The sequence below is a fragment of the Phascolarctos cinereus genome, unplaced genomic scaffold (genome assembly GCF_003287225.1).
Source record: "Phascolarctos cinereus isolate Bilbo 61053 unplaced genomic scaffold, phaCin_HiC Scaffold_5;HRSCAF=322, whole genome shotgun sequence".
NCBI lineage: Eukaryota > Metazoa > Chordata > Mammalia > Diprotodontia > Phascolarctidae > Phascolarctos > Phascolarctos cinereus.
Window position 1 is genome coordinate 126,733,931 of NW_027555958.1, and position 14,807 is coordinate 126,748,737.

Genomic DNA, 14,807 nt, shown 5'->3' on the forward strand with positions numbered 1-14,807 from the left:
AAGAAAATTATAGACTCATTTCATTAAGGAATATGGATGCAAAAATTCTAAATAAAATACTAACTAGGAGACTACAACAATATATCACAAAGATTATACATGGTAATCAAGTGGGATTTATACCAGGAATTCAGGGATGGTTTAACATAAAGAAAACGACTAACATAATTGATTATATCAATAACAAAAATAATAAAAATCATATGATTGTATCAATAGATGCAGAAAAAGTTTTTGACCAAATCCAACACTCATTCCTATTAGAAACACTTGAAATCATAGGTCTAAATGGATTTTTCTTTAAAACAAGAAGCATCTACCTAAAACCATCAACCAGCATCATTTGTAATGGAGATACGCTAGAAGATCAGGAGTGAAACAAAGATGCCAATTATCACAAATATTATTCAATATTGTATTAGAAATGCTAGCAATAGCCATAAGATATTATGATGATACACCTGGAAAATCCTAGAGATTCAACTAAAAAGTTAGTTGAAATAATAATTTTAGCAAAGTAGAAGGATATAAAATAAACCTACATAAATCCTTGGCATTTTTATATATCACCAACAAAATCATCTAAGATATAGTTAAAGATACCCCATTTAAAATAGCTGTAGACTGTATAAAACACCTGGGAGAATATCTACCAAGACAAACCCAGGCTCTAGAGGAAAGAGTGAGGCTGATGATTTTACACAGTTCTCCTTCACTTTAATCCAATTCACTTGCAAGTTATAGCATCACCTTCCTGATGCCACAGTCCTCTTTGAGAATGAAGGACAAACAACAACTAATTGACAAAAGCATTTTTAAGATTAGGATTTTTTCCCAATATCCAAGGATGATATAATATTTGTTATAGTAATAAAACTAGTTGTGAGATAGCACAACTGAAGGAAAGTCTCTGAGTCAGCTTCCCCATCTGACATAACAAAGACTTAAATGGAATGGGGCTGGGAGAGAAAAGGTAAGACCATTATCCGCTTTAAAGTAAGATTATTAAACAGAAGGGAAATCAAAACATTAAAAACTTTGAATATTGATCCTCGATCACTAGTATTGGGAATAAATGTCCTTAATTTTGGACAAGTAGGTATTAAGTGCTTACTTTGTGCAAGGCACTGAACACCCATCACTGACCCTAGGACAAATACCGGAAGAAGCATGGTGCAATTCTTTTGAGCTGAAACTCTGGATTCTAAAGACCTGATTTCAAATTCTACCTCTACTTCTATTACTATTACTATCATTGTGACCTTGGGCTAATCAACTAATTTCCATAGACTTAAGCATCCACATCTATAAATTGAGGGGTCAGGACTAAGTAGTTGTTGAGAGCACTTCCTGCTCTATGTCTATGATCTTAAGACCTTAAGTATCTTAGAGATTCAGCTGTACCTTAAACATAGTTTACCGTATAATAAAACATTTTTTAAATTCCTGTTGTATACAGTATACTGTGCTAGGGAGGTATAAAATTCAGATAAGAATATTCTGTGATCTCTGGAAGTTTAAAACACTTTTAAACAAAGGCAGTTGTAATAGTATACTTTGTTTTGTGTTTTGATGTCTAAAAGGGAAGGTAATATTGGACCAGCAAATCATGAATGGCGTCACAGAGGTGGTAGCTTTTGAGGTGTGTTTTAAAAGATAGGTTGGAATTCAAAAGACAAAGGGTAGGGGGAAGGTATTCCAGGCATTAGGTATTTTGTACACAAAATCCTGGAAGGTATGTAAGAGTTAAGGGCCTATGGTAGCTCAGTTTGACTGGAGTACAGAATGCATGAAAGGAGTAATATAAGGTTAAGTCTGGAAAGGTAGAGTGATGTCATTTTTATTCCCTTGTAACCATAGCAAAAGCTAATAAAAACTCTTGCAAATTTTTTAAAGGCATAAGGAATCAAAATACAAAATGAGTCTCACATTTAGGATGGGTATTCCACATGGCAAATTTTACTTTGGATGGGGTATGAAGTAGATATAATAGGAAGTAATGTAAGTTCCTTCAGGGCACCATTTACTGTATTGGCAAATGTTTAATAAGTGGTTCTTTGAAAAAAAAATAGATATGACACACTTTTAAGCTTAATCTACATTATCAACATTTTCTCCATCACTTTCTTTAGTCTAGAAATCAACAAAACAATAAATCAAATCCCAATTTATAGTTTGTTCATTTTTGCTCACACTGTAAATGCTCACATTGAAAATTTACCCATGTCTTGATACAGCTGAGCTGGCTTCAGCATAATCCACAACAATATTTTATGCTTCCTTTTTACTAGCCCTTGCAACTAGCACCGAACACAATGTTAGGAAAATAGACCATCATTAAAATGCTTTCTGCTAGATTTGTTACCTCAACTAGCTAACCACCAAAGCTGCCCATCATTGATCTTGCAATTCAGGTGCCCCAGAATCTTTTTTGCTCTCCTACAGGTTTATATTTTGACCCCACTAACTCTGAAAACCAAGAAAACAATTGTGCCAGACTAATTTGTTTGGATTTGAAAAGGAAATAAAATTTTGATTCTCTGCAAGCAGCTGGTTTCAACACAGCCAAATGCTAAGAACGTTACTAGGTTCCCCTGGATTTCTGTTACAGTGTGTATTGCTTGTTTCTTATAGCACCCAAAGTGTAATGATTTATTTTGCAAATACCAATCATTTTTATGGCCTTTCACGCAGAAATATTTCCTGTGGTGTAAAATTGAGCAAGGCAGCAAGAGAAGAAAAAAAATCTTGACAGTTAATTGCATTCTGTGTGTAAAGCAATTACTCCCATCAGCAGGTGGTGAATTTACTAATACTGAAAAGCGTTAAAAGTCAGCTGTGGGTTTGGAAATAGCAGTGTAATTTGAATGGGGTACCCCACCTTGTGAAAGCATATATACTTTTTTTTTTCTGAAGAGGGGCTAAAACACCTGGCTTAACACTTTGCTCAGAAATTGTTAAAGGTTACAGAGGGAAAAAAAATCATTTCTGATCTCCATTTAGTGGAGGATGAAATGAGTATTGGAGTGAGAGAGGAAGTCCTGAATAATACTGTCTAACAAATTATTGGAGGACAAGTGAGAGGATAAATGGATATTACAACAGTTGGTAGCAATTGCCTTGGACATTATAAACCAGAAGTCCCAAAATGAACATGTCCAAAACTGAACTCGCTATCTTCCTCCCCCCTTCCAAATCTCCTCTTTTCCAAACTTCTTTTCTGTCAAAGACACCATCATCTTTCCAGTCTCCCAGATTCATAATCTCGGTACCATCCTTGACTCATCAGTCTCCATCACTCCACATATGTAATCAGTTGCCAGCTACCTTTATGGCATCTCTCATATATGACCCCTTTTCCCCAATTACCCAGATAACACCTGGTTCACTCACTCATCACCTTTTGCCTAGATTGCAACAACCTTCTAATGGATTTCCATACCTCACCTATCTCACCACTCAGGTAAACTTCATACGTAAACTCATTCAGATCATGAGATAGATAAAAATATCTGTAAAGTATATAGGAAGAGGAACAATTTTATATTTTAAATAATGTTATATTGAGCCATGTAATCTAGTGGGAAGAATTTTTGGATTTGGAGTTAGAAGTCTTGGATTTGAATCCTGGTTCTGCCACTTCCTGCATGACCTTGGATAAATCATTTCATTCCTCTGAGCCTTAGTTTCCTCATTTTTGAGGGTTTGGTCCAGATTATCTCTAATGACTTTCTCTTTGCTTTTATGCTTAGCAGTTTCCATTTTCTGTCACAATCCAGATTAGAAAGTATAGAAGAGAAGAAATGCCCACAGCCTCATAACTGTCCAAGCTATCATTTGAATGGCTCTGATCTACTTAAATCTAGTATTCTAGGAGCTCATCTCTTGGTTTTGGAGATGATAGGCAAATGATTGGCTTCTGACTCTGCCTTGCTCACGATTAATGTGGGAGCCAGGAGGTTCAATTATAAGCAGGAAGATGACATTTTCACATAAAAGTACAGAATCAGCATGGTGCTTATCTAGACTTTATTTCACAGGATTTCTTGGCTGTTTGGGACTCATTCCTTTTAATGTATGAGTATTTTTTAATTTTCCCCATGCCTACTCTGTATTTCATTTTTTTGCCTTCAATACCTTTTGTTGCTTTGGGTAGAAACAGCCTCTTACCTAGGTCATGTTTTTTTCCCTCTACTTTCAATTGTTTCTTTGTTATTTTTTCTTTCACTCTCTTCACTTGTTTAAGGTCTCAGCAAAAGGAATATTTTCCTGTTTCTGTACAGTTAAAACTCAGTCTGTCTTCATCCCTCACACTGGATTTATAGTCAGAGAACTTGGTTTGAATTCTGGCTTAGCCACTTACTAGCCATGGAATAAGTCTCTTCACCTCTCTTGGGCCTCAGTTTCCTCACATGTAAAATGAAGAGATTGGACTAGACAACTTTGAAGGTTCCAAATTTCAGTTCCAAATCTATTATCCTCTAGTTCTCCTCTCTCAACATGAGAATAAGATTTTTTTCCCTCATCTTAGCCTTTCTATAGCCATTTTTTGATAACTCTTCTTTAACTGCTCATCTTCCATCTCTAGCAACTCAGAGAAAAAAATCTTCTCTCTCATATTCAGCCACTCACATTCAGCTGAAAAATGTTTTCTTCCACTTTTTTTTCATAAAATCTCTGTCCATCTGATCAATTGATATGTCCTTAATAAAAAGACTTCTATATTCTAAGACAACTGAGACTATAATTTGAAGAGAAGGTATATTGCATTGGTAGAAAACATGATTTGGAAGCACAGTCCTGCTTTTCTTTGTCACACTAGTAAGAATTTTACTTTATTTATATTCTTCTCTCTGCACTTAAAAGCACACCCTCTTCACCCCCATCCCTGCCTCACTCATATTGTACATATAATAACCTCTTTTGGTAGTAATTTGTTCACTTAATCATTAAATATTTATGACGCTCGTACTCTGTCAAATACTGCTCCAAGAGCCAGAGATACAAAGACAAAAATGAAATAATCCAGATTAAAATATAATTGAGAAATATTAACAAAATAAATAAAAATACAGTAGAATATGGATAATGTTACAATCTATGTTGTCTTTAAAGTCGGTATTCATCCCACAGGGATCCTTATGTATGGTTTAGTGGTCCCTGTTTCCATTTGAGCTTGACACCACTGTCGTAGAGGGAATCTGTGTTCATGTAGATGGCCCTTGAAGTCCCTTCCAAGTCTGAAATTCTATGATAGCTACTTTAAGCTACTTTGGATAACACGAAATCATAAAGCTTACATTCTATCAGTGGTTATTTAAACTACAAATGATCTGCAAATCAAGAAAACAGCCAGGAAATGAGAAGTATCATACTGGAGAATGAGAATACTCATACTCACAGAATTCCATGAATCTCATTTTGCTACCTCTCCTCCCTTTAATAGCTAAACTCCTTGAGAAGGCCATCTACAATCAGTGCCTCCCTTTCCTTTCCTTTCACTCTCTTTTTAACTCTATATAAGCTGGCTTCTGACTTAAGTAAACTGAAACTGTTCTCTCCAAAGTTTCTAATGATCTCTTAATTTACTAATTCTAATGACCCTTTCTCCATCCTCATCCTTCTTTACCTCTTTGCAAACTTACAAACATATCACCACTTGACTTGAACTCTTAGTCTTTGCTCTTACAATTTCCCAATGCCTGGACTGCTCTCCCTTTCTATCTCTGCCTACTGAAATCCTGCTGTCTTTTAAGGCTCATTTCTCCATGTAGCTTCCCTGGTACTTCAGGTCAGAAATGATCTTTCTTTTTTGTGAATTCTCATAACCCATTGTTTATATATCCATTATGCATTTATCATGATCTAATTTGTAAGCTAGAGAGGTTAGGAATTTTCATCCTTTTTAATCTTTATAGAGTAGTGGTTGAATGGGGGATAATAATCAGGATCGTTCAGCCACTCCTAGTCATACCTCATATTTCAACACTCTACAACTGATTCATTACCTATATGAGTTTTTCAGTATAAATAGTCTTTTTCTGCTTTGGGAAGTTGTAACAAAACAATCTTTTAAAAATAAAAAAAAACTCTGGGCCCCCAGCCATAGAAAGTACTCTAACAAAACACCTGTATTAAACTCTCCCTCAATTGCCTCTTTCCAACTGAATTCTTGATAAGTATGCCCAGACTAGGAAATGCCTATGATTAACACTATTTATAAAGACAAAGTAAGCATTTAAAACAAAAAATGTTAAGTAGATTTTCCTTAAAACAAAGAAAGATACACAAGGAACTTTGGGGAGAAAGGTAATTATGGATTTATTACCCTGTCTTTTGTAGTCTGACAGAGTCCCAATGACATGGTGTCTGTCATAATATTTCTCATGCCTGATTGGCCTATACAGGCTCCATCCTGGTGTCTCATTGCTTTTGTCTGCACTTCCACTCTGCTAGCTCCACAGGGTTTCTTGTGATCTCCCATTTTCTAATTCTATGCATTGTTCCCTTTCTGCAGCTCTTTAGTATAGGCATGAGGATCCATGAGCCTACATTGATGAACTATCAGTGACTCCAAGGTGTAAAGTGTCAGCTATTTAAAGGCCACCAGGGGCATAGTTAGTTTTTTTTCCAATGGCTTCCTCTTCCTTGAGGAGACAGGCTGAGAGGGTACAGTAAGGGATACTAAATCAGTTGGCTAGGAACCAACTCTCTCACTTATATTTGTATCACCAAAAGCCCCTAGAACAGGATACACAGTAGGCCCTTAATCAAGTTTTATATAGGGAGGGAATGAAATAAGACATATTTGAGAGAGAAATTGGGAGGAAGTAGACTCTGTCTCACTAGAAGTCTTCCAGTAAAGGCCAGATAACCATATCCTGGGTATGTGGTAGAGAAGAGGTGTCAAACTCACAGTGCTACTGAGTGTAGCCTAAACCAGATTAAAATATAATTGAGAAATATTAACAAAATAAATAAAAATACAGTAGAATATGGATAATGTTACAATCTATGTTATCTTTAAAGTCGGTATTCATCCCACAGGGATCCTTATGTATGGTTTAGTGGTCCCTGTTTCTATTTGAGCTTGACACTACTGTCGTAGAGGGAATCTGTGTTCATGTAGATGGCACTTGAAGTCCCTTCCAAGTCTGAAATTCTGTAATAACTAGTTTAAGCTACTTTGGATAACATTTATTTGTCCCTGGACTAACCTCTGTCTTTAAGACCAAACATGGATACTGACTATTGTCTTCTACCTTGAGAGCTTTCCTGATTCCCCTATCTAGAAACAATCAGATGGATATGGTTTAATCTCAAGATGTTCCTTTTAATGATCATCTGCATGGGTCATACTGCCACTTGAAGCTTCTCCTGAGAACCTGGATATCTGAATTTGGTTCATGTCTAGCCAAAGGGCTCTCCATTCCTATGTAAGCATTAGGCTTCCATAGCATGGAATATGGAACTGTTTCATACAACACAGAATAACAAAAAAGATTGTTTTACCTGAGACTTACAGCATCAGCCTAATGTTGAAGAACACCAAAGAGAGGAAAGAACGTAAGAGGTCTAGGGAATTGATTTCTCCTGGCCTCCCCTTGATTCATATGGTCTATATGACTCATAGTACCAGTAAAGAGAATGGTCCAGATTTATGCCACTATATTGTGGCTCTGTGCCTTAGTGCTGGGGCAGCTAGCTGGTACAGTGGATAGAATGCAGGGCCTGGAGTCAGGAAGACTCATCTTCCTGAGTTCAAATCAGATCTCAGAAACTTATTAGCTGTGTGACCCAAGGCAAGTCACTTAACCCCATTTGCCTTAGTTTCCTCATTTGTAAAATGAGTTAGAGAAGGAAATGTCAAATCCCCCTAGGATATTTGCCAAGAAAACCCCAAGTGGGGTCACAAAGAGTTGGACATGACTGAAAACAACTGACCAACAATAACAACAAGCCTTGTTGCTTCTTGGCTCCATTGTCTCTTCTGATACGTGAGTAGTATTTCCCTGCCTCTCCAATATCTCTTCAACTTTCTGTGATCTGTCTCTTGGCTTTCTTTCTCCAGGTCTTTGTGGTTCATTATGTTTTGGGGGCCCACATGTGATTCAGTATTGCCTTAGGCTCTCAGTTTCATTGAAGCTTCTAAGTTCTATCTCTAACATGCTTTGTCATGGCCATTAGGTCCATCGTTATTCCTGCTACCATCTGCTTTCTTTTCCCTATGAAAGTGCTTACTGCTTTTCCAAGGAGATAGCAACGTCCAACATGTCTGCTGGCTTAATTAACACACTCTTGGCTCTTTTGTTTTAGGTCTATCCCACATCTTCACCTGGCAAGATTACAAAGGACCTTCTCAGGTGTCTTCTCAGGTTTCCTTGTATCACCTGGAAGTCATCATGCATTTATTATTTTTTTTTTTGGAGGCAGTGGGGGTTAAATCACTTTCCCAGCATCACACAGCTAGCTATTAAGTGTCTTGGACCAGATTTGAACTCAGGTCCTCCTGACTCCGGGGCTGGTGCTCTATCCACTGTGCCACCTAGCTGCCCCCCATGCATTTATTATTTATTATCACTTACCAAGAAGCATTTACTATGTGCAGGTAAATATGGGTAATGCAAAGAATAAGAAACACTGTCTCTACCCTCAAGATGCTGGCATTCTCCTGTGGGGAGGGAAAAATATGCAAGCAACTATGTACATAACAGATAGAAAGTGTCGATGGTGGGTAATCTCAAAGTCAAGGTACTAGATGAGGGGTTGTTAAAGGTCCCTTTCCATAGGTGAGATTTAAGTTGAATCTTGAATGAAGCTATGGGAACCAGGAGGCAGAGGTGAGGAGGGAGAGCATCTCAGGCATTGGGGGAAAATAATGAAGACGTCCAAAACTGGGAGATGGCGTGTCTTGTGTGAGGAACATCAGGGAGGCTAGACTGGAGACCACATGGACGGGAGCCAAGTAGAAGAAGCCTGAAAAGGTAGGAAGGAGGCAGGGCCTTTGAAAGCCAAGCAGAGGGTTTTATATTTGCTCCTGGAGGTCACAGGGAAGCATTGGAGTTTATTGTGTGGAGGATGAGAGGCGATGCGGTCAGACCTCATTTGGGCAGCTAAGTGAAGCGTGAACTGGACTGAAGAGACATTTGGAGTGAAAGAAACCAACCAGAAAGCTATGACAATCGCTCAGGCGTGACGCGATGAGAGTCTACAGCAAGGTGTTGGCTGTGTAAGTCAAGAGAGCATAGACAAGGACATACACAAGAGGTGTCGGGAAGGTAGGAGTGGCAAGTGCTTTGTCACAGATTGGATATGTAGAGTGAGCAGGAATGAGTAGTCAAGCATGAGGCCAAGGTTGGGAGCTTGAGTGACTGAGAGGATGGGGGTGCCCTGTAAGACGGCTTCTTGAACTTTTTCCACTCGTGACCCCTTTCCCTTTCTGCATTAGTTGATGTTGTGTGCAGCCTGAGGGCAGGCACGGTGCAAAATGCACATGATGTGTGTTCAGAACCAAAGCTGCAATGAAGTTTCACAATGCAACACAGGCAAATGCTGTCAGAAACACTTAAGATTCATTATGCTTTTGATTTTTAATTAATTTTTGGTCATTATGCATTCAGAAGCCTTTTACTGTTGCCAAAATTTTTGGGACCCCATATGGGGTCATGACCCATGGTTTAAGCCAGCAGTGTCAAACTCAAATAGAAACCAGGGCCACCAAACTGTACATGAGGATCCCTGTGGGTTCATGGTTACCTAGAATATTAACTATGTTTGGAAAACAATTAACTATTATCTATGTTTTGTTGTATTTTATTTTATTAAACATTTTCTAAATATATTTTAATCTGGTATGAGCTGCATGTAGCCCTGCAGGTGTTTGATGCCTCTGCCAAAGGGAAGACAGGAAGATAATGACTTCACTTTTGGACATGTTAAGTTTAAGATGTCTACAGGACATCTAATTAAAATGTCCAATAGCAGTCGGTGATGTGAAACTGAAGGTTAGGTGAGAGGTTAAGTCTGGATAAGGACAACTGAGAATCATCAGCATAAAGATAAGAGATGTGGGAGCTGATGAAATCACCAAGCAAGATCCTATAGTGGGTGTAAAGGGTCCAGGACAACAGAACTTTAAGACTAGTGGGCTCGACCTAGAGCAAGCCAACAAAGGACATTGACAATAGTCAGATGTGTAGAAGAAGAGAACCAGGAAAGAACAGTGTCACAAAAACCTAGAGAGGAGAGAGCATACAGCAGGGAATGTAAAAAAAAAAGTAATAATAATGTCAGAGATAACAGAGATCTCAAGAGGGATGGAGACCAAGAAAAGGCCATTAGATTTGGAAATGAAGAAATCATTGGTAACATTGGAAAAAGCAGTGTCTGTTGGATGATGGAGTCACAAGTAAGGCTGCAGAGGGCTTGGAAGAGTGAGAAGAAAGGAACTATTTATTGGACTTTAAAGGGTGAGCGGAAGGTAGAACTGCTTTAAAAGGAAAGAGATGGAATAAATAGCTAGTCTGCGTTTGAATCAAATTAGAGTTTTGTTTTGTTTTTTTCTTTAAGGACAAGGAAGACATGGACACGTTTGTACGTGATAGGAAGGCAGCCAGTACATAGGGAGAGCCTCAAAATCTGAGTGGGGGTGACAGAAGAAGCACTCTGTTAGAGTATATGGGATGGAAAGAAATCAATAGAGAAGACTTCGCCTTGACAAGAAGGGCCACTTTTTTGTGTGAGACAAGTGAAGAAGATGACATTGGAGAAGACCTATAAGTAATACAAAATAAGGAAGAGGGGAAAAAAGAGAACCTTTGCTAAATGGCCCAAATGTTCTGGTGAAATATGAAGCTAAGTCCTCAGTGCACATGACAGGAGGAGAGGTGCCATGGAAGGATGAAGGAGGGATGAAAAGGCTTAGAAGAGCCAATGTGGTGCCCGGGATAATGAATTGATTAGGGAGGTATGAAAGGATTGCCTTGCTGTGAGATATAAAAAGGGATTTGGAAGATATAAAAAGATTGCAATGAAGGCCCTGCTTCAACTGACATTGTCTAGCCCTAGCTCCTAGCAGAGATGGGGCACTGAATACCAATGACCTCTTCCCTGCCCTAAGGTGCTTTGTTACACGATCAACACCTCCCATTGAGTCTCTTGGGGCTAGAAGAAAAATGCCTACTTCTTATCATTTGCCTGACTCCCCTCATTCATTCAAGTGACTAGAAACTGCCATTACCCTGAAACTAATACACACTTTAAAAAAAAAAAAAAGCACTAAAAACACTGGAGTGTGAGGAACAAAGTTTGGGAGGCAAAACTTAGGTACCCATTACATTTGTAGGCCTAGTGTTTAGCATAGTTTCCTCTATGCATAATAAATCTTTGTTGAATAAGTTAATTATGTGAGAGAATGAATTGCACACATGATAGGGCAGGTCAATCAGTATATCTGGGTTTTCTTGTGTACCTAGCAAAAGCTATATTGCCAAACATCTACCAATATTTTTTAAATTCTTGCAGTAGGAACTTGCCATCATATTTAGACAGACATTTTAACCTGCTCTGTAGCTAACCAGAAGAGCCTGCTGATAACTTTATTAGGTAGATTGACTCCTTTTCTTCTCAATGTTAATCCAAAACTTGGTATATGAAACCTTCATTTTACACAGATAGAGAATAGGGGATTCCAGTTAATTTTTCAGTTTAACTGCTTGCTAACTAGAATGCTATTATTCTGTCTTCTGCAACCTTCCCCCAATTTATAATGAACATGATTGAATCTTTCTTTGATTCAGCATCTCAGAATGATAAGAGTAGTAATAATGTAAATTAATTCATCCAATATAACCATAAGTGGCTTTCCTCTGGATGAATGGATTGAACCTATGGAATAACTAAAATCTAAGACAAATCAGAAGAAACCTCTGTAGGTGACACGCACATGAACTCAGCCAACAGTATCTCAACAAAAGAAATGTTGAACAAAATTGCTAAATCACAAAGCTTTGTTTCTGGAAATGCTGCAGTATATGATGATGGCAATTCAGGGCACTGCCAACAGAAACTACAGAAGAATTTTTCTTAGGGTGCCATGATCCAGTAATCATCTTAAGTTATGCAAGGAAACATTAAAGACTATGTAAGACAGGTTATAAAAGCTTAGCATCTGTCATATACCAGGTCACTATCTTTCATAGTTTGACAGACAAAAACTCCTGGACAGCTAAACCTGTAAGTGGAATTAGAATCAGATCATTTAAAAGAATAACTGTTGTTGCCCATAATAGACTGGATATGACATTGACTTATAAAAACATGAGACCATATTTTTTAATAGATGCTGCCATCCCAAAGACTTATTATCTCCCAGCTATTTGGAAAGCTTCCAAAGTTCAGAAATCTGGCTGAGACAAAAATCATATGGGAACAAGTTACATAACATCCCTCTCATCTTGTCTACTGCTGGAGTTGTAGAGAGGATGCTTGCAGTGAGTCTATAGAAAATGAGCTTACATCCTAATATTTTATTCAACTATGTAAAATCAGGCATTTTATATATCAGTACAGTAGTCCATAGAACAGAATACAAAGGGATAAGATCAGGATAATGACATTCTAGGACAGTTTCTATTGAAACCCCGACAAAAAAAGATGAAAAGAGTGAAATAACAATAACTCACACTTATATGGGATATTTAGATTTGTTTCTGATAATAGCTCTGAGGTAGGTTGTATGAGTATCAATATCCCCATTTTCCAGATGAGGAAACTGAGGCTCAGGAAGTTAACTGAGGCAGAATTCAAACCCAGCTCTTGCTGATTCCAAGTCCAGAATTATTCACTATGCTTTAAATTCATCATTCTGAACATTCATTCTTATTGTATATTATGATATTATGAATGTAGAATGTATGCAATACAAAGTTGAACCTATCTACTCAGGAATTATTTTGAAAGGGAAAAACCATTGTGAAGTGTTTCCTTTTCTTTTCTCTTCTCACCTCTGTTTCTTTTGTCTTCTCTTTTTATCCTAATAGTTAAATGAAGAAGGGAAAAATTATGGGCTTTGGGAATATCTGGTTTAACTGCTAGTGAAGTGGTTTGGGAGATGCAATAACTCTTTGTGCTTGTACAATACAGATTAGCACAGTCATGGGGCCTAATTAGCCAGGTTGTTTGCAGTCTAATAGATTCTGTTTATTAGCACCCTACCTCAAAAGCCAAAGTAAAACTGTTAACAGTAATGCTTAACTAATTATTGCATTATTAAGTGTATGCAGGAACAGATTGTAAATGCTATTTTTTAAAGTCTCAAACTGCCTTTGGAAACTCAGATGATTTGTAAATATTTTGCAGGAAGAAGATGTTTATTTAGATTCTGAGGCAGATGAACATATTAACTGGTTCCATCAAGAATATGTCAAAGCCGAAAAGAACTGGGTAGAAATTGACAACAGGATGAGCCAGACTTTGGAAATTCGAAGAAAGATGATTAACAACAAGACACCTTTGAAGGAAATTCTCAAAATGTTTCCTTTCTTGAAGTGTCCTTATCAGGTAGATTTTCTCACTCAAAATACTTTGTTATTATATTCTTAATAACGTTTCCTCGCCTCCACTCTGGGACCCTCCCGTTAGCCACTGGCTTGTTGTACAAAAACAGCGATGTCTGATTTACAAAACAGGTCATTCACTGGGACTATTTCAGAGGTCATGTTTTAGCATGGTCTGCAATAGTATAGAGCCTCCTAAAGCTGACTGTTGATCATCTAAAGCCATGATAGGGAAGCTGTGGCCTGATGTCCACATTTTACTGCCTGCTCAGTTTCATGGCTGATTCCCACGCCTGTAATTGGGGAGGTCAACAGACGCTTTATCTTAGAAACTCAAGAAGCAGAAGAGGTCTCAGAAGCCAACTACACCACTTCCCACCTAAATAACGAATCTTTTCAGCAACATCCCAAACAAATGGTCACCAAACCTTCACTTGAAGACCTCTAGTGACGAGAGGCTCACCGTGCTCCCAAGACAGCTCTAAGAGCTGCCGAAATCTCCCTATAAATTACCCCTTTATTCTTAGTCCTGTCCTTTGGGTCAAGCAGAATAATCCCAGTTACTTCTTGTATATGGCAATCCTTCAAATGGATTTCTCTTCAACCTCTTCTCATAGGAGGATTTGAATCTCCTCTTCACCCCAGTTAATTTCCTCTGGATATGCTCCAACTTTGTCAGTGTCACCTTCTAAACTGTGGTGCCCAGAACTGAACTAAAACATAATCTGACTAGGGTACAGTTAGTGAGACTTCACTCATTCTGGACCCTCTACTTTAGCTAGTTGAAGCCCACGAGTGAATAAACTCTTTTGACTGCCCCGCTGATCTTGCAATTATCAACCCCCTGGATCTTGTTCAGATTAACGATGTTATAGTTTCTCCTCCAAAGCCTCATTTTCCTCAATTATGATTTGATGAGATGGTTCCATTATACTTCCCCTAAACATTTTTTAAAATTAGTGGTCTCAGAGTATGCCAGGGTAATGAATACCACAGATGTCTGTTACAGATCTCTATTACGTGTATGAACATAAATTAAAAAGTCCAAGCATATGTCAGATATTCCTCCCAATGAATTTGCTGAGACATCCTTTAAATACATTATTTTCACTCAGTGTGATTTTAATAGTAAGAGATATTAAAAGAAATCATTAGTGTTGTGATAATAATCTGGTAATAAATTTGATTGACAAAGTTGTTAAGCAGCAGTAGGTGAAACCTCCCAAATTTCCAGTGGGTAGATTGGCATTA

General features: G+C 37.9%; 1 protein-coding gene across 2 annotated transcripts in view; it reads left to right on the forward strand.

The window, feature by feature from the left end:
- The window catches only part of SAMD3 (sterile alpha motif domain containing 3), a 59,073-nt gene that overhangs the window by 35,305 nt on the left and 8,961 nt on the right, over nt 1–14,807 (forward strand). For both annotated transcript variants that reach the window (XM_020987040.2, XM_020987042.2), the window contains exon 7: nt 13,360–13,560. In XM_020987040.2, the coding sequence (XP_020842699.1) occupies nt 13,360–13,560 (201 nt within the window). The remainder of the gene's footprint in view (nt 1–13,359; nt 13,561–14,807) is intronic.